General features: G+C 46.3%; 1 protein-coding gene across 1 annotated transcript in view; it reads left to right on the top strand.

The window, feature by feature from the left end:
• GRWD1 (glutamate rich WD repeat containing 1) overlaps positions 1 to 19767 on the top strand; it is a 42515-nt gene that overhangs the window by 12122 nt on the left and 10626 nt on the right. The window contains exons 4-5 of the mRNA XM_082273075.1: positions 3000 to 3213; positions 5667 to 5809. Of these exons, the coding sequence (XP_082129201.1) occupies positions 3000 to 3213; positions 5667 to 5809 (357 nt within the window). The remainder of the gene's footprint in view (positions 1 to 2999; positions 3214 to 5666; positions 5810 to 19767) is intronic.

The raw sequence follows: 19767 nt of genomic DNA, 5'->3' as shown, positions 1-19767 counted from the left end.
GCTAGTTGTACCCAAGTTGATCGATCAGTCAGCCTGCCCCTACATGGATCTAATCTCAGCTGGTCCATGTTGAACCTGCCGAGATTTGAACCGTCTATGGCTGGCTTAAGTCGTCAATGCATTATTCAACCAAGTTCAGCGTGGTTTTGAACAACCGCAACGTGCTTGTGATTTGGGGCTGCTGCCATTTATTTTCAATGGGACTCCAGAACACACCAAAGCATTTTCTGGTATAATGGGTAAGGGATAGAACCTCTGTCACTTTTTTTATTGATGTCTTTGACCTCATTCCGGAATCTTCACCTCTACTTTCTGTTCAGGTCACAGACCGCTCAGGAAATTTGGTTGCACGTGTATGCAATGAATGTGATTAAGGCTCCTTTAACACCTGTCCGTTCCGTTGACGGACTCTGTTCTGCTCAGCGGGGGATCGATCCGCCGATTCCCGCTTAGCAGGTGGATGACGGCTCCATCTCCGCTCTGTGTGTGGAGACGGAGCTGTCAGATCCCTGCTGTCCTCTATGGGGGAATCTGATGAGAACGGACGTTCCGATCTGCCAGACGGATGGAAAATAGGGTTTCCATCTGTCTGGATTTGACGGACAGGATTGGATCGGATAGCAGTAAGTGTACGCGGAGACATCCGCTGCCCCATAGGGATGCATGGAGCATCCAATCAGGTCTGCCTGAAAAACTGACAGGTGGATCTGATCGGATCGTTCGTGTGAAAGGCACCTAAAGGAATAATTTGAGGATAAACATTCTTTCACATAAATAACAGAAAAACCTGATACTCAAGTTTGTCTTTTTGTTAAGAGAAAAACAAGCCCAATTGACTGGTTTGCCTTAAAGTGTTACTAAACCCAGGACCCTGCATTCACTATATCTGGTCTCCCACAGTACATGGAAATGCAATTATTTTAGTAAATCTAAACTGCTAAACACCTTTTATTATCAGCCGTATACTTGTGACTTCTATCAGTGCCTGGTTAAAGCTTATAGGAGGAATTTTCATACTGCACTGGCTGTTCTATCAGTATGCATGACCCCTGACCCTCTGTCTGGACAGTGCTGATTGGCCCGGTGCTGATCACGAACACTCTCGCTGAAAAAAAAAACAGACACGCCAAAGTGAGCATGTGCAGCCTGACTCCAGTAACTGTCTTATCCGGACATGTTATGGGGACAATGCAAGAAGAGGAGGATCTGTGCATACAGGATCAAACAGCTTTTTTTTTTTTTATACACAATGCTGAGGATTAACCCCTTAGGTTCCACAGTGAGTATGACAAACATGCTTTACTCCGTTTTATACAGACTGATTTTACAGTTGCGGGTTTAATAACACTTTAACCACTTTAATACTGGGCACTTCCCTCCCTTCCTGCCCAGGCCAATCTTCCCCTTTTAGCGCTGTTGCAATTTGAATGACAATTGCGCGGTCATGCAACACTGTACCTACACCAAATTTATGTCATTTTCCCCCCACAAATAGAGCTTTCTTTTGGTGGTATTTGATCACCTGTGCGATTTTTACTTTTTGCTAAACGAATAAAAAAAAGACCGAAAAGTTTGAAAAAAAAAAAAAAGTTTTTTTGTTTGTTATACAATTTTGTAAATAAATACGTTTTTTCCTGCACTGACAGGCACTGATGGGGTGGCACTGATGGGGTGGCACTGATGGGGTGGCACTGATGGGGTGGCACTGATGGGGTGGCACTGATGGGGCGGCACTGATGGGGCGGCACTGATGGGGCGGCACTGATGGGGCGGCACTGATGGGGCGGCACTGATAGGCGGCACTGCTGGGCACTGATAGGCGGCACTGCTGGGCACTGATAGGCGGCACTGCTGGGCACTGATAGGCGGCACTGCTGGGCACTGATAGGCGGCACTGCTGGGCACTGATAGGCGGCACTGCTGGGCACTGATAGGCGGCACTGATGGACACTGATAGGCGGCACTGATGGACACTGATAGGTGGCACTGATGGATGGCACTAATGGGCACTGATAGGCGGCACTGGTGGGCAATAATGGGCACTGGTGGGCGACACTAAAGGATGGCAATGATGGGCACTTGTGGGCAGCACTGATAGGGAGGACACTGGTGGGCATCACTGATGGGGAGGGCAATGGAGGGCTCCCTGAGCCCTGATTTCCATCCCTGGTGGCCATAGTGGGCATCCCTGGGGTCATAGTGGGCATCCCTGGGGTCATAGTGGGCATCCCTGGTGGATCCAGTGGCATCCCCCCCCCCCCCGAGGGTCTGCACTGGTAATCAATGATCTGATTACCAGTGCCGACCCCCCCCCCCCCCCCGTCAGGGGAGCCGCCGATCGGCGCTCCTTTGCTCAACGGCTGTTCCTATTTACTATGTGACCAGCCGTGATTGGACACTGCTGATCACATGGTAAAGAGCCTCCGTCAGAGGCTCTTTACCGAGATCGGAGATGCAGGGGGCGCCCAGAGCTGTGTTATCCTGCCGCCGTCATATGACGTCCGGTCAGGATAACACAACCACATTCCCGCCGTCATTTTGTAATAGGGCGGGCGGGAAGTGGTTAAATGTTTAATTCCAGGCAATAATCGTTGTGCCCCCTCACACAGCTGATGAAGAATGTAATGCTCATTTTGTCCAGGAAAGAGCTAAAACAAAGCTAAACTTATAAATATTGAACTTTTTGCATTAAACAGCCCATTTAGGTAAGGGTCCCCAGTAGATGCAAATGCACTGTTGCATACCTATAGGCCATATTGGTCCTCCCTGAAGCCCATCCTGTCCTGGTTACAGGATGCTACAGCTGTTGGCACAGGAGTAAGCCCTGTTCCTATTCAAAGACTGCACATGTGAAGTTGTGCTTTCTCTGTAGCAACAACACTGAGCTCCACCTCTGAGGAAAAAAGTGCTTGAATATCTTACAAATCTAGTAATCTAGCTACTAATGTTGCTTTTTGCCATACTTGATTAAGTAACTGGACAATGTGCTTCTTTCACAGGTCACTACGCTGCTGGACACCCCTGTAGCTGCTGTTTGGTCAGAGAAGGGTCAGGTGGAAATCTATGATCTGCAGAAGCAGTTGGCAGCCGTATCGGACCCCCAGACCTTGGCTACATTTCTGAAAGAAGAACAAGCCAAGATTAAACCAGTCTTCTCGTTCTCTGGTCACATGACTGAAGGCTTTGCCATGGATTGGTCTCTAAAGACAGCAGGTAGGGACAACAGGAAAAGTGCTTTGCATCCAACTCAAACATATACAAGACAGTTTGCTGTTTTAACGTGACCTCTTTTTTTTTTTTAACCATTAAGCCCGTTACATAGTGCCCATTGTTATTGGTCGGAACTGCATTTATCTTAGAGCAGTGTATAGGAAGACCTTGAAGGGAATTGTCAACAAACGGAATAGTAACATGTTACTTTTTAAATGCAACCATAACTAGAAAAGTGTGTTCACACGTGAATATGTTTGCTCATTCACAAATAATAATTTGAAGACCGTGTCACCATGGGTGAAGGGCAGCAAATTGCTGCCAGTATGAAGTGAAAGCACTTAGGGGTACCATCACGTACCTGTAGCAACCTCCCACCTTGTCATCCTAAGCCATTTTGACAGTTAAAGCTGAACTCCGACGTTTGATACACTTTGCATAGTTAGTTCATTTTGGCCAGCTTGGCCCAAACTATGTCTCTCCCTAATATGTGAGGCCACTGGATGTGCAGTATAAACTGCATGTAGCATACATACAGCATACCGCACTGTGTTCTGAGTTTAAGCCGAGACTTCCTGTATAATATTGGCAGAAGTTGTGACCTCATCAGCCCGCCTCTCTGACACAGTGGACCAACACCAGCAGATGACATGGCTCCCCAAATCATCACTGACTGTGGAAACTTCACACTGGACTTCATGGAACTTGGATTTTGTGCCTCTCCACTCTTCCTCCAGACTCTGGGACCTTGATTTCCAAATAAAATGAAACATTTTCCACAGTCCGTGATGAATTGGGGAACCATGTCATCTGCTGGTGTTGGTCCATTGTGTTTTATCAAATCCAAAGTCAGCGCAGCCCTCTACCAGGAAATTCTAGAGCTCTTCATGCTTCCCTCTGATGACCAGCTTTATGGAGATGCTGATTTCATTTTCCAGCAGAACTTGGCACCTGCCCACACTGCCAAAAGTACCAATGCCTGGTTTAATTATCATGGTATCGCTGTTCTTTGTTGGCTAGCAAACTCACCTGACCTAAACCCCATAGATAATCTGTGGGGTATTGTCAAGAGGAAGATCAGAGACACCAGACCCACCAAGCTGAAGGGCGCTATCAAAGCAACCTGGGCTCAGGCTGATCGCTTCCATGCCACGCTGCATTGTTGCAGTAATTCATGCAAAATGAGCCCCACCAATTATTTAATGCATACTATACTGTACAGGAACATACTTTTCAGTAATTACACTGAATATTTCTGTATTAAGTCTTTTTTTTTTTTTTTTTTTCCTTGGTCTCATGTAGTCTTCAAATTTTCTGAGATACTGAGTTTTGGGCTTTCACTAGCTGTAAGCCAGCGGTTCTCAACCTGTGGGTCGAACGACCCTTTCACAGGGGTTGCCTAAGACCATTGGAAAACACATATTTCCAATGGTCTTAGGCAGGGAACGCACCGCGTCACCTGAAAAAAAAAGTGGCTGCAGCTGGTCCAACAGGTACACTGCGCATGCGCTGCTGTCACTCGGGAAAGCCCGTACATGCTTGGCTATTCCCAGGCAGTCGGCGCATGCGCAGTGACGTGTTGGCGCCGGGCGTCGCCATTTTTAAATGCAAGGCGCCTCACCAAACGGTAAGTGAGACCCCTCCACAGCCCCTGCATCTCCTCAGGAGATGCAGTGCTGCGGGCATTCTCCCGTAGCACTGCCTCTCCTGTACTATGCCCGCAGCCCTGCCTCTCCTGTACCATGCCCACAGCCCTGAAGTTCCTGCACCATGCCCGTGGCCCCTGCAGTTCCTGCACCATGCCCGCATCCCCTGCCTCAATTTGTAACAATAAAAATACATCCTGCAGATCAGATATTTACATTACGATTCATAACAGTAGCAGAATTACAGTTATGAAGTAGCACCAAAAATAATTGTATAATTGGGGTCACCACAACATGAGGAACTGGTATTAAAGGGTCATGGCATTAGGAAGGTTGAGAACCACTGCTGTAAGCCATGATCATGAAACTTAAAAGAAAGAAATGCTTGAAATATATCATATCTGTGTGTAACACATCTATATAAAATAGATGAGCGTTACTTTTCGAATTTAATTACTGAAATAAATTAGCATTTTGATGATATTCTAATTTTATGAGGCGCACCTGTATACCTCCAAGTAGCAGGCTGGGTCAGCTTTGTCTCAGTGGCCTCCAGAGCCCACCATGACAGAAAGCTGACTTGGCATCTGGAAGTGTCTTCTAGTTCTAATCAGAGCCTATTAACCAGGTATGAGAGCATTACGGGTATATATATTGGCTACATTCATTGGTTTCTGTATGCTTTTAGGAGGCTACTGTATATTCCTTCAAATGTACAATTTAGCTTCTTTGATTTCCTAAATGCTCAGCAAATCTCAGTATGGTTACCATCTATCTTTCCTTTTGGTAAATGTATTTTTCTTTCTTCAGGGAGGTTGATTACTGGCGATTGTAACAAAAACATCCATTTATGGAACCCTAAAGAAGGAGGAACTTGGCATGTTGACCAACGACCATTCACTGGCCATACTAAATCGGTGGAAGATCTTCAGTGGTCTCCTACTGAAGCCACGGTAAATGAAAAACTCTGTACTCATTCAGGTTTCAGGTTTTGCACAACTTGTAAATCGCTTAAAGTGATTGTAAACCTCAGTCATGGAATTTAACCACTTCCATACTGCTGAACGGCAAAGAACGTCCTAGGCTTGCAGTGGAGATATCTAAATGATGCCTGCAGCTACAGGCAATGTTCAGATATCTTTTTTTTTTTTTTTTTGCCGGCTATTTTCTGCACAGACGGCGGCCCATTGCTTCTACCAGCTCGCCCCTGCATTTGGCGAGCCGAAGAAGGAAGTCTACTATAGAGCTGACCATCTCTATGACTCCTCGGAGGTCGGGTGCAACGTTATGACGTCACGTCCGGCCCCAGCAGTTGTAAACACTGCCATGTGTTCAGCTGGAAAGCCCGAGATCGTTGTGTGTGTTGTTGTGTTTTTTTTTTTTTTTTTTTATCTTAGGCTTTCCAGCTTGGAGGAGAGATGTGGGGTCTTATCGACCCCATATCTCTCCATAAAGAGGACCTGTAATGCCCTATTCCTATTTATTATATATTTTATCTTTGTGTATCATCTGAGGCTATTCGCTTCCTTCGGGTATATGTGAGGACTTACAACCACTTTACCGCTGAGTACCATAGTACTACTGCGGCAAAGTGGCTCGTTATCGTCTGACGACGTAGTACTACGTCGTCAGACACTCCCCTTGTGGGTGGCGCGCGCGCCGCCGGAGGCTCGCTCCCGCTGTTTTCAGTCACAGCGGTAGTCGGGCCAGGGGAGGAGCAGCGGCGATCGCCTCTGCTCTTCCCCGATCGTCAGGGATCTAGTGTGGAGATCCGCCCGCCTGTGTAAACACAAGCGGGCGGATCTCCCAAGTGACAGGCAGGGTCAGATTGCAGGGTTCAGCATAGCTGAACCCTGGATCTGTCCTTGTGTCACACAGTCACCTCCCCCCCCCCCCCCACACGTCAGTAAGCACCAGGCATACATTAACCCCTCCCTCTCCAATAAAATTAACCCCTTCCCTGCCAGTGTCATTTTTACAGTAACAGTGCATAATATATAGCACTGATTACTGCAGTAATGTCACTGGTACCCCCAAAAGTGTCAAAAATGTCAGTCAAGGGTCCGATCTGTCCGCCGCAATGTCGCAGTCCCGTAAAAAAAATCGCAGATCGCTGCCATTACGCGTTAAAAAAAAAAAAAACACCAAAAATCTTTCCCTTTGTTAGTAAACGCAATAACTTTTGCGCAAACCAATCAAAATACGCTTATTGTGATTTTTTTTTTTACCAAACATATGTAGCAGAAAACAAATTGGCCACTAATTTTAAAAAAATTTGATTTTTACATTTTTTTTGGGGGGGGAATTTCATATAAAAAAAATGTTAAAAATATTGTTATTTTTTCAAAATAAACGCTCATTTTTTTGTTTATAGCGCAAAAAGTAAAAATCGCATAGGTGATCAAATACCACCAAAAGAAAGCTCTGTTTGTGGGAAAAAAAGGACGTAAATTTCGTTTGGGTACGGCGTCGCACGACCGCGCAATTGTCAGTTAAATTTGCACAGCGCCGAATCGCAAAAAGTGGCCCAGACGTAAGACAGCAAAATGCTCTAGTGGTAAAGTGGTTAAGGCACCCAGAGCTGATCACTCACAGGTAATCACCATATAGCTATAACATGCGAGTTGCTTCAATTACCTGCGGGAACCTGCTTTCAATGGGACTGCCTCCTGTAGCTAGTCCCTGGGACCCCTTTACTTGGGTTGTTATCACTCTCAGGATCATGATGGGGAAATCTAACCTCATCCTAAACACAACTGTTGCAATTTAAGCTTTACTTAAGTTTTATTTAAGTTTTGCCACTGTGGGGCTGATTTACTAAAACTGGAAAATGCTAAATCTGCAATCCCATTGACATGCATTATGTCCGTATATCACCCGCAAACAGATGGGGTGATTTACGGACATACAGAACGTCCGTGTGAAAGGGGCCTTAGAAAAGCACTTCAGTGCAGGGCATATAGTATTTAAATGTAAGTGGCAGATTTTTAATTTGTTCTTAGTGCTGGGACCCTGTGAACTACCAGTGCAGGAATCTGATGTTGACAGCAAAAGTATTGAGCAAGGCCAGTAGTGGGTTTTTTTTTTTTTTTTTTGGTCTTTTAGTTTGGTTATCCATAAAAATACACTCACTGGCCACTTTATCAGGTACACCTGTTCAATTGCTTGTTAAGAGAAATTGCCAATCAGCCAATCACATGGTAGAAACTCTATGCATTTAGGCATCTAGAAATGGTGAAGACGAAATTGCTGATGTATAACTCGAGTATCAGAATGGGGAAGAAAGGGGATTTAAGTGAACATGGGTATGGTAGTTGGTGCCAGACGGGCGGGTCTGAGTATTTCAAAAACTGCTGATCTACTGGCATTTTCACGCTCAACCATCTCTAGGGTTTACAGAGAATGGTCCGAAAAAGAGAAAATATCCAGTGAGCGGCAGTTGTGTGGACGAAAATGCTTTGTTGATGTCAGAGGAGAATGGGCAGACTGGTTCGAGATGATAGAAAGGAAACAGTAACTCAAATAGCCACTCATTATAAGCAAGGTATGCAGAATACCATCTTTAAACGCACAGCACATTGAACCTTGAAGCAGAGACCACACCGGGTGCCACCCCTGTCAGCTAAGAATAGGAAACTGAGGCTACAATTCGCACAGGCTCACCAAAATTGGACAAGAGAAAACTAGAAAAACGTTGCCTGGTCTGATAAGTCTTGATTTCAGCTGCGACATTCAGATGGTACAGTCAGAATTTGGCGTAAATAACATGAAAGCATGGATCCATCCTGTCTTGTATCGGTGGTTCAGGTAATGGTGTGGGGAATATTTTCTTGACACACTTTGGGCCCCTTAGTACCAATTGAACATTGTTTAAATGTCACGGCCTACCTGAGTATTGTTGCTGACCATGCCCATCCCTTTATGACTACAGTGTACCTATCTTCTGATGGCTCCTTCCAGCAGGATAATACACCATGTCACAAAGCTCAAACCATCTCACCACTGGTTTCTTGAACATGACTATGAGATCACTGTACTCCAATGGCCTCCACAGTAACCAGATCTCAATCCAATAGAGCAGTGGTCCTCAACCCTGGTCCTCAGGGCCCACTAACAAGCCAGGTTTGCAAGATAACTGAAATCACAGGTGATATAATTTGCTGCTCAGTGATTGCAGTACTCTAGTCTGCATCCAAGGTAATACACCCCAAGGTAATACTTAAAATCTGGCCTGTTAGTGGGCCCTGAGGACTGGAGTTGAGGACGCTGCAATAGAGCACCTTTGGGATGTGGTGGAACGGGATTCACATCATGGATGTGCAGCCGACAAATTTGCAGCAACTGCGTGATGCTATTATGTCAATATGGACCAAAATCTCTGAGGAATGTTTCCAACACCTTGTTGAATCTATACCATGACGAATTAAGGCAATTCTCAAGGCAAAAGGGATCCAACCCAGTACTAGCAAGGTGTACCTAATAAAGTTGCTGGTGATTGTATATTGAAAACGCTTTATCTGGTGGCACCAAAAGCTTAGTCAGGAACTTGATAGGAAGTATAAGGCCCCTTTGACACAGGCGGACCGTTCAGATCCGCCTGTTCGTTTTTTTGGCGGATCTGATGGGGCATCGGATGTCAGCGGAGACATGTCCGCTGACACCTGATTCGATCTGTCAAATCTGGACGGATGGAAACCCTATTTCTTTTACGTCCTCCGACAGTCGCCGCCTCTTCATATTCGTCACAATGGGGTTATGACCTTTGCTCCGTAGGAGTAGCTAGGCAACAGAATATGTCAATATTAAGGCTTTCAACATATCCCACCCCCAGGGGGTGGTCCCCTCAGTCAATACCCTCCTACTTCCTGTATCCATACCTCAGTTTCAATGTCTAGCTTGTCAGGAGTAGCTGGATGTCTCAATGCTGGGGCATTTTGTCTCGGCCTTTTCTCTTTTTTTTGATTTTATTTGAGTTTTTTTCTCTCTCTTTACTTAGCTGTTACTTTTGTCAGCATTAGTTCTTCTGATGAAGAGGATCATGCGGGCTGGGTCTCAGGCTGACCCCCCTGGTCGCAGGTTGTGGGTCAGTGGCTTCCCAGCCTGCCATCGAGCGTTCAGTCAGGTATTTTTCCTGGCACAATGAACGACTGTTTGCTCCCGGGATGCTAGGTGAGGTGGCTACCTCACTGGACGCCTTGCGGTATCGCTCCGCAGTCCTCCTGCGTCCTGGCTGCGACTCTCCCTGTCCCATGTGCAGTGGCTTGATTGCTTGTGCGGGTTCCCCACGCCATTTAGGAGGTAAGTGTATCTGTGTGGGGACCTGTCTGTTTGGGGGGTGTCAGTCTGGGACTGTAACCCTGCCCCTGTTCACACTGTTGCACTCCCTATCTGTCTTAGCTGCACTCTGTGGAATGCAAGGAGGGGGGCTATACTGCACTGTCTCTGTGTCAGAATGTGTGCTGTCTTTTACTGTGTGACAGGCTGTGTGCTGCGGGGGAAGATGTGGATCATGTTGTGCATACTTGCGGCGACCGCTGCTGCGGTCCGCCATTGTTTTTACTGTACTGCATGTGTACTGGTGTTTCACTGTGGGCGGGAGCGGCGTTTTCGGCGCCAAGTGCCGCCATTTTGGCGGCGATCGCTCCGGCCTCATGCTGGCACTGCAGGCGGCCATTTTCTTGTAGCCCTCCATAGGCTTTAATAGAGCGCCCTGTATTGCATCACTTCCTCTTCTCCTGGGCGCACTGATCGAGTCAGCAGCAGCAGCGGTGGTCTCTGCAGGTTTTATCCTCTCTGTCCTGAATCCTTGCCTGAGTTTGTGCTTTTCCCTGTGGGGGTCGGCTTGTGCTGGTGTGTGAGTGCGGTGGGCTGCGCCTCTCAGGGTTCCTTTTGTGCCTTTCGGTCGCACTATAAGGGTAAGCCGTTCAAAGGCCAAGGCTCCCAGAAGAAGCCGTGGACAGGTAAGCAGAAGTCCGGCCAGTCCGGATCCGCTGCCCATAACAATGCGGCCTGAAGGGGCGCCCTCACCCGGTTCTGGGGTGGGGGGACGCTTGCTCGGTTTTCTTCAACCCTGGCTGGCCCGTGTTCGGGACAGGTGGGTTCAGGAAATCGTTCGATCTGGCTACAAGATCGAGTTTCTCTCTCGGCCGGAGAGCAGATTTTTTTCCTCACATCTTCAACTGTCTCCGGAGCGTTTGCGGGATCTGCACCTGGCGGTGCGGGACCTGCGGGCTCAGGGAGTAGTGGTTCCGGTACCTCATCGGGACAGATTTCGGGGGTTCTATTCCAATCTGTCCGCCATGCCCAGGAAGGAGGGCAAGGTGTGTCCGATTCTGGACTTGAAGGCTCTGAACCGCTTTGTGCGGGTTCGCAAGTTCCGCATGGAATCCCTGCGGTCGGTGGTGGCTGCCCTGGTTCCGGGGGAATTCATGGCCTCCATCGACTTGAAGGATGCGTATCTTCACATCCCCATTTTCGAGGGTCACCAGAGGTACCTTCGATTCGCCATTGCGGAGGATCATTACCAATTCGTGGCGCTGCCTTTTGGGCTCGCTTCGGCTCCACGGGTGTTCACTAAGTTGCTTGCACCGGTTCTGGCTTTGTTGAGAGCCCAGGGCATCTCTGTCCTGGGGTATCTGGACGACATTCTGGTTCGGTCTGCAACCAACCAGGGTCTGGTGTCAGACCTGTTCGTCACGATGCAGACTCTGCAGGAGTTTGGTTGGACGATAAACTTTCCAAAATCGACGCTGTGCCGTTGGTTCTTCTTCCTACCTGGGGATGACCGACGGTCCGTTCCCAATTGATTCCCCCATAGAGATCTATGGGGCTGTGACAGCTGTGTCTCCGCACACAGCACGGAGAACAGCTGTCATTCTCCTGCTCAGCGGGGGATCGGCGGCTCGATCAGCCGCTGAGAAAAGCAGAGTCCGTTTGACGGACATAGTGTGTGAAAGGAGCCTAAGTTTGAGGATGCAGGCTCCAAGGCAGAGCTAGTATCTTTGTTTTTCTACTAGTCACTGATCTAGAACAAATGGGTATTCACCAAAGTATAGGAATGCCTGAAATGTCCATATTTGTTTCTGGTCAGCAGTTTACCAAGTAGTGCAAGAAAGATGAGTACTAAAGCATAGGAGCTTGTTCCTTCAAAACCAAAACCAACAGCAGAGGCAAATCGCACATTTCCCAACTGCTTAGACCCAGCAAAGATTACTCCAATGATAAATTCTTCACAGCAGAATTCTTGCCTGATTACCTTTTTACTGCAGAACTGTGAGCCTTTGGTGTAGCCTTTGGGGTTAGTTTACTGTTTGGATAGCTAGGTGTTGCAGTTTTTTTTTTTTAGGTGCTTTATTGTTAGTTTGGGGGTCTCATTTTGAGTTAAGTATTAATGCATATTAATCGAATTAGGTTAAGTGATAAGGTGAGGATTAATTGCTGAAAGGAGGTTAAGAGGTATTAACTCATTTTATGGGTTTGGTTAAGAGTTCAAAATGAGGAGGGGGGGCGTGGCTTGGCGCTGATCGTGGATGGCCGCCTAATCTCCTAGCTCCCGGCCGGCTCGAGAGAAATTAGCCTCAAGAAGAGCGATCTTTCCCCTGTCATACACCCTGGAAGGATGAGTAGATCCAGCACCCATTCCTCCCCCTCCCGATCCCGCTCGCCGAGAGATTTGACGCCCGGACGCACCCGCAGCATACCGGACCTGTTCCGCCAGCCGCAGACACTACGCGAGGCCCCGGCTCCAGATCGGGCCTACGCGGATGTGACCCGAGGAACCCCCTCTCCCCCCAATACAAGAGAGCAAGCATCACCTGCACCCTCAGCCATGGACACCCAGGCACCGACTAATACCCCCCCTCCTCCGCCACCTTATGTCACCCTCCCGGATCTCCGCGCCATCGCAGACGAGCTGAAGGCCTCCCTAGCCATGGCAGTGATTGAATTAAAAGGTGAAATATCCTCTATCAATCTAAGAGTGACAGAGGTTGAAGAAAAAGTCTCAGTGCAAGAAGGATCCATTCAAACCCTGACCGACACGATGCATTCCCATGATGCACAATTCAGAGACATGCAGAGACAACTGGAGGACCTCGACAACAGAGGGCGGCGCCATAACTTAAGGGTAAGAGGCCTCCCCGAGTCGGTAGATCAAACCCAAATCACGAGAGCCACCGCCGCCATCTTTAATGATGTCCTGGGAAGACCTCCTGAAACCCCTATTGAATTCGAGCGTCTTCACAGAGCCCTAAGACCCAAACCAAGGGACGCTGACCCCCCAAGAGACATCATCTGCTGCGTGATCAATTTCAAACTAAAGGAAGACGTCCTTAGGAGGACAAGAGATAGACGCTCTCTCCTGTACCACGGCACGGAAATAAAGATTTTCCAGGATCTTTCTCCGATAACCCTGCAATGCAGAAGAGACCTACGGCCTTTACTGGACTCTCTCAGATCTAGAAATATCCAGTACCGTTGGAAATTCCCGTTCTGCCTGTCCGCTTCGGCAAACGGACGTACAGCCAACCTCAGGGTTCCGGAGGAACTTGCAAATTTTTGTAGTACGCTGAACATACCGTTCATTGATCTGCCCGATTGGTACAGACCTCTCAGCACTCAAAGGCTACGAAGAGCGACCTCAATGGATGCAGTTCCTGAGAGGGATGACTTCCTCATTAGACGTACCAGAGCTTCATCACCGGGCAGCGAATCTTCCAACCGCCAAAGGAGCCAAGTTTTCCTGAGCCCCACGGCTTCCCCAGTGCATCGTCGACCAAGACAAGAGTAAAGCACCGCTACCTGATTTGATGGGCCCTCCAGTACCTTTCCTCGCCCCACCTTAACTTTTCTCTTACTTTTCCGCTTTCTCCAACTATCCATGTGCACTTTCCCTATACCCCCCCCGTTTGCTCTTCCCAACAGATTTTGCTTAACACAGGAACGGAGGTCTAGATCTACACCAGTGGAACCACCTGGACCTACAACTTCCAGACGCTTACATCTCATGACCGTAACCAAGGATGGGTAATGTACTTTGCACCACACGATCAAACTCAGCAAATGGACTTATCCATCATCCTACTCTGTAATCCACACAACAGAGACTGCCACGCCTCCATCCACCCTATTTTAGAATAATTTTCTAGTCCCCTTTTTTTTTTCCCTATAGTGTTAGGGATCTATGTATTAAGTCTTGGAGGATCAATTTATTTTCTTACTCGATACACTCGTACTATACCCTGGTAGATGTATACCCTGCTATTAGATCCTATTTTCAGAGTGTGTTCCGTGGGAGAGAGAGGGGAAGGTTAAAAAAAAAAAAAAAAAAAAAAAAAAAAACCCCAACAAACAAAAGAGGAGACCCTCAAAATGATGAGGGAACGGACATCATGAACAAACTACACATACACCTTTCAAATTGCCCCAACCTATGTTAGATTGGTGTCCTTATACAAATTCTCTTGGGTTATTATGCCCCTTACACATAACACTCATGGTTTTAATCCCAAAAGCCCATCTATATTTTCTCCTAAGCAGCAAGGACCGGGCCACACCATTCCCCTCTCTCTCTCTCTCACTCGCCCAACCCACGAATTTGGGGATATTCCCACAATGCCTCCTCTTAGTACTCTCGATACAGATTATCTCATTATATTTCAATGGGACAAGAAAAAGAAAGAGGGAAGATAAATATATATTTCAGGGCATCAATGTGTATTCAATTTTTTAATATTAAAAGGTTGTTGCCACCCTACCTCTACCTCTTATCGATACCTCACTCTCAAGTCCCATTTTAAACGTACAATGTTACCTCCTACCCATATGACTCCTACACCTTTCCTTACCCTCACCCTATGGGATTGTTTAAACAGGGATGGCCCCATGGCTAACCCCATTCTCTTTTCCAACCCCTCTACTCCTGATATCACAAAAGATCTTTAATTTTTCCTTCTCCCTTTTCTCTCGGGCCGGCCGGCTCATGACTCCTTCGTTTTTAGTTTACCTCGACCATTTGCCAACCACCTACCCCAAAAGACAGACAGAGTCGACCCGATCGTCTCACCTGTCACCACTTCCGATATCTGTATATACGGATAGGTGTGACTGTTCTTCACACTCTATATCTCGGTTTTCCCCCTCCACCTAACTACTCCCCTCTCCCCCTTCCCCTCTGACCTCCCTTCCCGCCCTCATCTCTCTCCCCCCGCCCCCTGCCCCCATCGGTCTCTGCCGCCTAGTCACACTAAGCCTTCTATAATAGACCTCTCCCACAAATCTCCTAAGTAGTAGCTACCTAATCCAACTTCATGATGACTTATCCCCAAACTCCCCCCAGCTCCTTCCAAGTTAAGGTTGTATCACTAAATGTAAAAGGTTTAAATATTCCCGAAAAACGCAGCCAAGTTCTCGAAATTATGCACAAAGCTAAGGCGGATATTATATACCTTCAAGAGACTCACTTTCATTCACAAAACACCCCGAAACTTAGCAATTTCCGATACCCAACAGGTTACTTAGCCACCAATCCTTTAGGGAAAACAAAGGGAGTAGCAATCCTCATATCTCAAAACCTTGATTGGAAATGCACTGACTCCCTTATTGACCCTGACGGACGATACGTTATTCTGAAAGGATTCTTAGCTCAGAGACCCGTCACTCTAGCTAACATATATTCCCCGAACACTGCACAGGTACCGTTTTTTAGAAAAATTTCTTCCATACTCGCTGAACACCAACAGGGCATTACAATCCTGGGAGGTGACTTCAATGTAGCTCTATACCCTATCCTAGACTCCTCCTCAGGCACTTCATCCCTCCCGTACAGAGCCCTGAAACAAATTCGTCAATCCCTCCAAGACCTACTCCTACACGACACATGGCGTACGTTAAACCCCTCCACAAAAGACTTCACATTTTTCTCCCCTCCCCACCAAAGATATTCCAGGCTAGACTACATCTTCCTATCACAAAAAGACTTACCCCTGATCAAGAAGGCCACAATTGAATCAATGCTACTCTCCGATCACCACCCAGTCTCCCTGACAATTTCAATCCCCGGAGAATTCTCGTATAATAAGTTCTGGAGACTAGACTCATCCCTTCTCACCCACGAACCCGACATCCAATATTTACGGAAAAAGATTACGGAATATTTTTCTGAAAATACCACTAGTGATGTCTCTCCCATCACGATATGGGAAGCACATAAATGCGCACTGAGAGGAGTCCTTATTTCCCTCAAATCCTCAAAGAAGAAAGAACACCAAGCACGTACTCAAGCAATAATTAACAAAATCCAAAATCTAGAAAAAACTCACAAAAGCACCAGAGCACATCTCACTTACCTTGAACTTACACATAACAGACAACTCTTGCTAGACGAGCTTCACATCAAGATTAAACGTAAATTTATACTCCAACAAAAATTGTTCTATGAGTTCGGTAACAAATCTAGTAAATTTCTTGCTAAAGCCCTCCAAGAAAAAAGAGCGAAGTCCTCCATACATTCGATCAAAGATACCCTAGGAAACATCTTTGTCAAAACCCCAGACATCGCAACCCAATTTGAGAAGTACTACTCCCAACTCTACAATCTAGATCACTCACTCCCGATTCAAACCCAGAACTCTCTCATTCAAGACTTCCTACAGAAATCCTGTACCAAAACCCTTAATAACTCCCAATCCCAGAACTTGGAACAGCCCCTGTCGGGAGAAGAGCTCAAATTAGCCATTTCTCAACTAAAACCAGGCAAAAGCCCAGGCCCAGATGGTCTCACAGCCCCATATTACAAAACCTTCTCAGACCTTCTAGCCTCTCCGTTACTAGAAGCCTTTAACTCGCTGGCCTCTCCTCCTTATCCACATCACAGACTGCTCGACGCCCATATATCAGTAATACCGAAGGAGAATAAAGATTCAACCTCAGTAATTAATTATAGACCCATCTCTCTACTCAATGTAGACATCAAACTTTTTGCCAAAATCATTGCAAATAGATTACTGCCCCTAGTCCCGATATTAATAAACAAAGACCAGGTGGGATTCGTCCCCGGCCGCGAAGCTCGTGACAACACGGTAAAAGCTATCAATATCCATCACTGGATGACCTCTCACAAAATGAAGGGCTTTATGCTTTCCCTCGACGCCGAAAAGGCGTTTGATAGGCTCGACTGGAATTACATGAGAAGGGTCCTGCAACATATTGGTATACCGGATCGACTACTCACTCTAATTTTGTCTCTATATTCCACGCCTACGGCATGTGTCAGAGTCAATGGGAGCCTATCGGACGCCTTCACCATAGGAAACGGGACCAGGCAGGGATGCCCCCTATCCCCAATTCTTTTTGTTCTTACCTTAGAACCTTTTTTGCGTACACTTGACCTAAATCCAAACATTTCTGGGATAACCATCTCCCATCGTACTTATAAGATAGCGGCATTTGCCGACGACATATTACTGTTTCTCAGTGACCCTCTCCTCTCCATCCCGTCACTTTTGCAGGAATTCAAACTTTTCCAGAAATTGTCTAATTTTAAAATAAATTTCTCAAAGTCAAACGCCCTCAACATTACCTTACCCAAAAGAATAGTAGACCAGTGTAAGTCTAACTTTCCATTCCAATGGGCCCAATCCTCCATCAAGTACCTAGGCATTCACCTCACGAACAATCTAAACGAACTGTTCTCCACCAACTTTCTTCCAGTGCTACAAACAATCAAAGATGACATCAAGAAATGGTCCAGACCACATTTTTCTTGGTTTGGGCGAGCTGCCATCCTTAAAATGAATGTCTTACCACGTTTGTTATTCCTCCTGCAAGCTATCCCCATTAAAATCCCAAAATCCTTCTTTAACTCGTTTAAATCTCTGTGTTCCAAATTTCTTTGGTGTCAAAAGAAACCCAGGCTTTCTTTTGCATTACTTTCCAAACCCAAATTAGATGGAGGTATTGGTCTACCAGATTTACAAAAATATTACTGGGCTTGCCACCTAACTAGAACTTTAGATTGGTTCCTCCACGAACCTAATAAGGATTGGGTGTCACTTGAAAAAGCCTTCTGCAATATTCCCCTCAAGACCTTACTATGGCTTAATACTGAGTATACACCTCTATCCGTAAAGAATCATCCCCTCTTGAATACCACCCTAGCCTCCTTTAGGGATGCCTGCAAACAAACATCTATCTCTTCAAACCCAGGCCCCCTGACCCCAATTAAATACAACCCAGATTTTCCTCCGGGCATGTCCCCTTCCTTCCTACGAGAATTCTGGAACGATGACTCCATCGGAGCTTTCCGCTTCTTTGACAAAGGTTCCCTCTTAGAACGTCCCCAGATTAAATCACCAACCACGTCCTCCCTAATACCCAATTGGACTTACTTCCAAATTAGACACTTTCTTAAATCTCTAAATCCTAACGGCGCCCTATCAAGAGACCTTACCCCATTCGAGAAACTTTGTTTATGCGATACATCACAACGCCACCTTATTTCGGTAACATACAATCTTCTAGCTTCTGAGACCCGAGAACACACCAACAAAGCTAAGCCCAGATGGGAATCAGATCTCGACCTCTCCTTTTCTGAAAAAGAATGGCAAAATCTTTGCCATATTGCCCATAAGAGTTCCCTCAATGTATCCACACAAGAAAATTGCTACAAGCTGCTGACTAGATGGTACAGAACCCCTGCTCTCCTACACAAATATAATTCAGACATCACTGATATTTGCTGGAGATGTCAATCTGATATAGGAACTCTCATCCATGTCTATTGGTCCTGCCCAAAAATACAACCGTTCTGGTTATCTATTCATGACATTATCACGAAGGACCTAAATATTGACATCCCTTTTTCTCCTGCCCAATATCTACTAAACTACACTTGTATCCCACCACACCGGTACTGCAAATCTCTCACCCCACACCTACTCAATGCAGCCAAAGCATGCATACCAATCCATTGGAAATCGGACGTAATTCCACATAAACGGGAATGGCTTAACAAAATGGACAAAATTTCGAGATTAGAAGAACTAGTGGCGATCGCTCGAGATAGGACTATCTCCTATGCTCACACCTGGGCCCCTTGGAAATTATTTCGAGAACCCTAAGTCTCTACCCCATAATTGTCTCTCTCTCAAATACTTTGCCCCACACATCATGTGAATCTTTGGCTTCTCGCGCACATACCAAGATTGTTAGCATATCGGCGAGCTCCTCTCATCCCTAAACAAGGGCTGTGAGTGAGAGGGGTTTACAGAACACAATGCGATAAGCCTAAAACGCTACTCCCTCATATTACCATCATTTATTACCGGTCTCCACAGCGTTCCTAACCCCCCAGACTTGCGAGGCGGAGGCCGATGACCCCTCACCCTTCTCTACCCTCTTCCCTTCCCTTCCTCCTTCCCCCCTTCATACCCCTCACCCCCTGATCTTTCCTTTTTCTTTTCCTTTTTTCTTTTTTTTTTTTCTCACGAATTTGTTAAGTAGGTGACCTCTCTTCCCCACATTGGACACCTCTTACCAGACCGTCTCACTCATACATATAGTCTTACATATTCGCACTGTCCCTTACTTATTTTCATATCAACCTTTTTATAACACTATAGTTGTTAACATGCAACATACTCCCTGTGCCTTACTTTAAAGTCTCATACGCCGAGAGGCTACTACAATTCCATATTGTATCGTAATATGATTTGAATAATACTTCTAACTTTGTTACAAAGATGCCTCAAGTTGTCATTTGTTTTGAATCTCATTATTGACTCAGTTTTGAAGGCCACTCCTGTTGAGTCTCTCGTCTGTTAAAAAGGTCGAACTTTTCGCTGCGTGTTTCGCATACACATTTGTTTATGCATAGTTCTTTTCTGTAATGTTTCTCAAATACGCTATGTTGCTG

This window comes from Pelophylax lessonae (assembly GCF_965119305.1).
Source record: "Pelophylax lessonae genome assembly, chromosome: 12".
Lineage (NCBI taxonomy): Eukaryota > Metazoa > Chordata > Amphibia > Anura > Ranidae > Pelophylax > Pelophylax lessonae.
Note: the sequence above shows the minus strand (reverse complement) of the source record. Positions and strands in the feature narration are given on the sequence as shown.